The 6,409-nt window shown below is 52.4% G+C and overlaps 1 gene segment (V, D, J or C); it reads right to left on the reverse strand.

Annotated features, from left to right (window-relative positions):
• Positions 1-202: 202 nt before the first annotated feature.
• LOC113409040 lies at positions 203-784 on the reverse strand. The segment is given in 2 exon segments: positions 203-645; positions 739-784. Coding segments are annotated over 2 exon segments (489 nt in total).
• Between the last annotated feature and the right edge of the window lie 5,625 nt (positions 785-6,409).

Genomic DNA, 6,409 nt, shown 5'->3' on the forward strand with positions numbered 1-6,409 from the left:
TGACTCAGAGATGGGCCTGGGACAGCCAACGTGCCAGGTCTGCGAGGGGAGAGCGACTCAGAACAGGACTCACTCCGGATTGGGGTTCACAGATGAAGCGAGGGATCTCTGCACCGCAGGCCCCGCGGGGCTCTGGGCAGGAAGGGGAGACACGTTGCCCGGGAACGGAAGGGTTAAAACTGACGGGAGGTTTGTGTTACATTCACGCAGTTGCAGGGTCTCCTGTCCGAGCCCGGAGCAGTGTGTGTGTCACTGCTGCCCCCGCCCGGCTGCCGGGAGAAGGGCGATTGCGCAGCCTGGGTTTTTGTATGAGCACAAACTGGTTTTGTTTCACTGTGTCTCTCGCACAGTAATAGCGGGCGGTGTCCTCGGGCTTCAGGCCGGTCATTTGCAGATACAGCTCACTCTTGGAATCATCCCTGGAGATGGTGAATCTGCCTTTCACTGAATCAAGGTAGTATGTACTACTCCCACCAGGGTATATAGCAGCCACCCATTCTAGTCCCTTCCCAGGAGGCTGTCGGACCCAGCTCATGTAGGCGCTGCGGAAGGTGAACCCGGAGGCTTTGCAGGAGAGGCGGAGAGAGTCTCCGGGTTTTTTCACATCCCCTCCGGACTCCACCAGCTGCACCTGGCACCGGACACCTGGGAATAAAGACAGGCCATTAATATCGATATAAAAGCAGCGGTAACACAATATTCTTCTAACTCTGCCAGTTATTCAGAGGAGGAAAATACCTTCCAAAGCTGCTACAGCCAAAATTACAAGGAGCAAAAATCCCATTTTCCCGGGTGCTGGAGGGGAAAGTTCTCAGGGGACTGGCTGGTCACTGCACAGACCCAGGGGCTGCGGATTGTGTCTCCGGGTGCAGCCTGGGCAGAGAGAGGCACAGATTTAAACAGGAAACTGTCTCCCTCATTTGCATGCCCCCGCGTTATAAGAGACACACACTCCTGCTGCCAGTGATCTGACTGACTCGCCCTAGGGCTCCGGGTGCGGGAGTCAGACTGTCCCGGCCTGTGTGTCTGTGCAGCGCCGGGCACAGGGCGCTGGGTCCTCCTGACACTTTCGGACCCCTGGGAGGAATAAACAGCTCCCTTTGGTGACTGTATTTCCTCACCCAGGAACTGAGGGCCTGGCTATTGTGAGGTGATATTGGGGATTGGGGGGACTGAGCTCTGGAGCCCCATTCCACGCGCACAGGGGTCATGCAACGTCTGGTCGGGGGGTCAGTGTCCGGGAGGGGTCGTGTCCCAGGAATCCATTGGGCTGGGCCACCCGCTGGAGAGGGAAGATTTCCCATGGCGCTGGGAGGGATTTGGGGGAAGCCCCTTTCCCTTCCCAGCAGTGACCGGCTACATTGAAATGATCCATGACACTAGGAACGTGATCTGAGGAAGCCTGGCTTGTGCTTTGGGTCAGGTCTGGGGCCCGCCTGTGGGTGCAGGTGGGAGAAGCTGGGGGGGGGGGGAGTCTGAGGACAGAGTTAAGGTTTTGCAGTGGAGCCTCCCTGACATTAGTGGGCCGAGAGCGGCGTGTCCAGGGACCAGGGTTTCTTGCAATTGGTTCTGGCCACTAATAGAGACAGGAAAATGGCCTAGTTCAGTGGCTGTCAACCTTTCCAGACTGTACTGCATCAGGAGTCTGATTTGTCTGGCATATCCCAAGTTTCACCTCACCTAAAAACCGTATGCTTAAAAATCAGACATCAAAATACAAAAGTGTCCCAGCACATTATGGAGACATTGCTGCCTTTCTCATTTGTATCATATCATTAGAAAATAAATCGATTGGAATATAAACATTGTACTAAATTTCAGCCTATAGAGCAGTAGAAACAAGTCATTGTCCGTATGAAGTTTCAGTGAGACCTGACTTGGCTAGTGCTTTTTATGTAGCCGGTTGTAAAACTAGGCAAACGTCTGGATGAGCTGATGCATCCCCAGGAAGACCTCTGCTTACCCCGGCTGAGAACCACTGGCCTGTCCCGCTCCTTATAAGAGACACAAACTCCTCTCCTTAGAGATGTAAATGACTAATACACTGGCTCAGAGAGGGGTCAGACTGCTCCTTATACATTTGTACATGGGAGAAATAAACAGCTCCCTTGAATAACCAGAATTCTTTACCTGGGGAATTGGGGCCCCATACAAAATCTATTCTAGTCATTAGAGATGGTGGGAGATTCTGCTCTGAAGCCCGCACTCCCCATGCACCATGGGGCGGTGATTCTGTGGGGTCAGTGACGGGGGTCAGGTCACAGGTTTTCATTGGTTTGGGGGACACCCGCTGGAGGGTGAAGATTCCCCGGGGCACTGGAGCAAAGTGGCCCATTCCTTTTCCCAGCAGGGGCCCGCTCCACGGACATGCGCAGTGACCGGGGGGCCAGGTCCCCAGCAGGAGCGCCTCATGCACGGAGCGGGGCCGGTGCTGAAGATTGTCGCTGGAGATGGGAGAAGGGCTCAGAGGAAAGTCTGAGGCCAGAGTTCACAGCTGGATGCCCAGCGCCAGGGCGGTGAATGTGCTGAGGGCAGAATGTCTCGGGGGTGGGGGAGGGCCACAGAGTGTCACTGACAGTGAAGAATTTCAGGTGTGGTTAGAAAAGCCTGGGGGATTATTCACCCGTAACTCCTCATTACCTGGCTTCTCTGGGTTCGGGTTGATGGTGGGAATTTACAGTTTAGAGGCAGGCCAGTGCAATGCCTGTGTATAATGGGGATAACAGCGATGGGGCGGTTCAAGAGTGGGTCTTTGGTTGGTTGAGCTGAAGTGTAATTCCTAAACTGGATCCTGGAGTTGGGGGGGGGCGTGGCTGTGGGTTATTTGCGGGGGAGGAACCAAGATTCCTGGGCTTTGCATATTGCGATCAGGAGTTGCTGTAGCACATTCATATGTGGGATCCAATCCACGGGGAGGGAGAGATGTCCAGAGGTCACCGCTCTTTGAATGAAGAGGGAGCCTCGATTAGCGGTAGAAGGGAGGGGACCAGGCCAGGGTGAGCGGGTCTCTATGGAGTGATGACAGTAACTGTGGTGTCCGGTATAGAAGGCAGAGAGTGCACCCAGCCTTTCTGGTCTCTGTGGGGTGAGGGAGGCTGTGGGTAGCTGTGGTAGGTAGGTGCAGAGAGGAGGTAAATGGGCAGTAACGTAGGGGTCTCTATGAGATGAGCGTGGCCGTGGGGAGTAGTGGGGGGAGGTGTAAAGGGGAGGGGAGAGTTCTAGTGTGAGGGGGCGTGTCAGTATCATTCTCTCCTAATGACACTTAACAGAATGGAAATGAAAAACGTGAATCCCAGCAGAGAGAGGATGAACTGGGGAAGAGGAACAGGCAGGTCAGTTACTGGAGATAAGCATTCATACAGCTTTTCTTTGTGGTATTTCTATTTGGATTCATATTTCCACTGACATTGTTCTTCACATTCCAGTTCACCCTCCCATTCATATTGCCAGTCCCATCCCTAGGAGTTCATAGTCATATAACTGTTCCTATTTCCCTTTGTAGTCCCTGTAGAAGAGCAGACTCACCCCTGCAGTGCCTCCTGCTGGTCATCTCCAGGAATTAGCTCTCACAGCCTTGGAGCACCCCCTGCAGGCTGGTGATCCACCTGTCCTCTACTGGCCCCCCATGTCCCTCCCAGGACCCCACTGCCCCTTTAACTGGATCTCCCCCTCCCAGGGGAACCCCCATCATTATCCCCACCTTGCCTCAGTATCAGGCTACTGCCAGTCTTCATCTAGCCCCATGCCCTGGGGCAGACTGCAGTATCAGCCTACTCATCACAGGCAAGGTTGGGTTTGAACCTGCTGCCTTGGCCTACCCCTGGGCTGCCCTGGGGCTTTCCAGGCTGGATCTCCCCAGCTCCACAGCCTGTCCCCAGCACTGCTCCACTCAGGTACCCTGTCTCTAGTTCCCTGCAGCCAGGCCCTTCTCTCTCTGAGTGTAGAGAGAAACTCTTTGGCCTCTGGCTCACAGCCTTTTTATACAGGCCAGCTGTGGCCTGATTGGGGTGTGGCCCTGCTGCAGCCGCTTCCCAATCAGCCCAGTGTAGCAGCTCCCAGCCACAACCTTCCCCCCGGGCTGCTTTAAGCCCTTCAGGGCAGGAGCGGGGTAACTACCCCGCTACAGTCCCATTTATACTCCACTTCATATCCCCATTCAGATTCAGATTAATACTTTCTGGATACTTCCATTTCTATTCCCCTTCCATTCATATTTCTGTTTGGATTCATACCCACTTTGGCCTTCCTCTTCCCACCACGGAGCATGAAATCACAGACATGTTTCCTTTGGATTGTTGTGGGAATATGGATCTGGGCATCGGACCCTCAAATAATGTTAAACACTAAAATGCTTTGGTGCCACTCGGGAGGTGCATAGGCGCTTGTGGTGCTCCCTCTACAAAAGGGTGGATTTTTATCCAGAGAATTATCAATGGGTTGAGGGGGGAGATCACTCAGAGATTATTGACCCCACTGAGAGATTGTTGCCTGTCAAACAACCCTCACTCCGGGCTCCGAACACCTCCTGCCCTGCACTAAGGGCTCAGCTTCTCCACAGACCTGACCTGAAGCTATACATTGTCCCCAAATGTGAAATAATTGTAAACCGTCCAGTCAGCAGCACTGCTATGGGTACCCGCGTGGCCCCACAGTATGCCAACATTTTTATGGCTGACTTAGAACAATGCTTCCTCAGCTCTCATCCCCTAGTTCCCTGGTTTTGGAGGGGAAAGTTCTCAGGGGGGTTGGCTAGCAACTGCACAGACCCAGGGGGCTGCGGATTGTGTCTCCGGGTGCAGTCTGAGTAGAGAAAGGGACAGATTCAAACAGGAGACTGTCACCCTCATTTGCATATCCTCTTCCTTATAAATGACAGACTCCTTCCATGAATCATGTTAATTACTCTCCGTAGTGCTCCGCGATGAGTGAGATTCGCTCTATGTTTCTGCAACTAACAACCTGCGGTGGGCTCCTGAATAAACATTTGCCTAATGGAGAAATGATGGTCAGGCCGACCATGGTCTAAATATGTAAAATAGGTGCCCTCGGGTTCCTTACCCTCCTCCCCTTTGCATTTTCATTCGATTTTATAGGGGGAATCACAGCACAAATTGTCTCCCTGCGCTGCTCACAATCCGTTTCCCCTTTTTGTGCCAGTCCCGCTTTGCTCTGTGTCACTGTGTCTCTGGCGCAGTAATAGGTGGCGGTGTCTGCAGCTGTCAGCGAGCGGAGCTGCAGGGAGACCTGGTTCTTGGCAGTGTCTGCAGAGATGGTGACTCGGCTTTGGAGAGACGAGGCATAAGCTGTTTCCCACTCATCGTCAACATTTTGGAAAACATCTCCCATCCACTCCAGCCCCTTCCCTGCAGGCTGCCTGATCCAGCTCCAACCAGAGCCACTGTCGACAGTTTCACCGGAGACAGCGCAGGTCAGGGTGAGGGTCTCTCCGGGCTTCACCGCTCCCGGGCCGGACTGGACCAGCTGCACCTCACACAGGACACCTGGGGAAAGGAGAAAAAAAGCAAAGACAATATTAGCCATCGAACAAATCCATCCATGGGTCTGTCCCTCTTCCCCCCACTGCCCCATAGACACTCACAGGGGAGGGTTGAGAGCAGGGAAAGGAAAAGCAACAGAGATTTCATTCTTGTTTCCATGCAATGAGGGAAACTCCCCAGCAGGCAGGACCGGGCAGTTCTGTGTCTGGGGAGAGACTGAGGCTCCTTGAACCGGGGGTTTGTATTTAACAGGAACCCCCCCGGGGCAGGGATTTGCATGTGGGTTTCCCAGGATGGGTATAGGAGATGACAGTGGGTGGTGGCTCAGTACATGGTGATGTCCCTTTGGGGACACGTGTCCCATTTATACCACACAGAGACAGCGGGCCCCGCTCAGCACACATACACTGACAGCAGGGCAGGGCTGCCTGAGAGTAGGTAGGAGGGTTCAGTGTGTAGCTTCTCAGCCTGGGAGACTGGAGTCCTGGTTACTACATTCGTCACTGATCTACAAACCCCTGGTGTGACCTTGAGATGCCACTTAAAGTAACCTTTGCCTCATTTTGCCGTTAATCGGATTGTTAAACAATAATAGAATATAATTTATTTAAATATTTGTGGATGTTTTCCACATTTTCAAATAAATTGGTTTCAATTACAACATACAATACAATGTGTACATTGCTCACTTTATATTATTACTTTTATTATAAATATTTGTACTATAAAAAACAAAAGAACTAGTTTTCAGAGTAGCAGCCGTGTTAGTCTGTATCAGCAAAAAGAACAGGAGTACTTGTGGCACCTTAGAGACTAGCAAATTTATTTTGGCATAAGCTTTCGTGGGCCAAAACCCAGTTCATCAGATGCATGGAGTGGAAAATACGGTATAAAGATATATATATATATAT

Source organism: Terrapene carolina, unplaced genomic scaffold (assembly GCF_002925995.2).
Source record: "Terrapene carolina triunguis isolate 2854851 unplaced genomic scaffold, T_m_triunguis-2.0 Scaffold28641, whole genome shotgun sequence".
NCBI classification, from domain to species: Eukaryota; Metazoa; Chordata; order Testudines; family Emydidae; genus Terrapene; species Terrapene triunguis.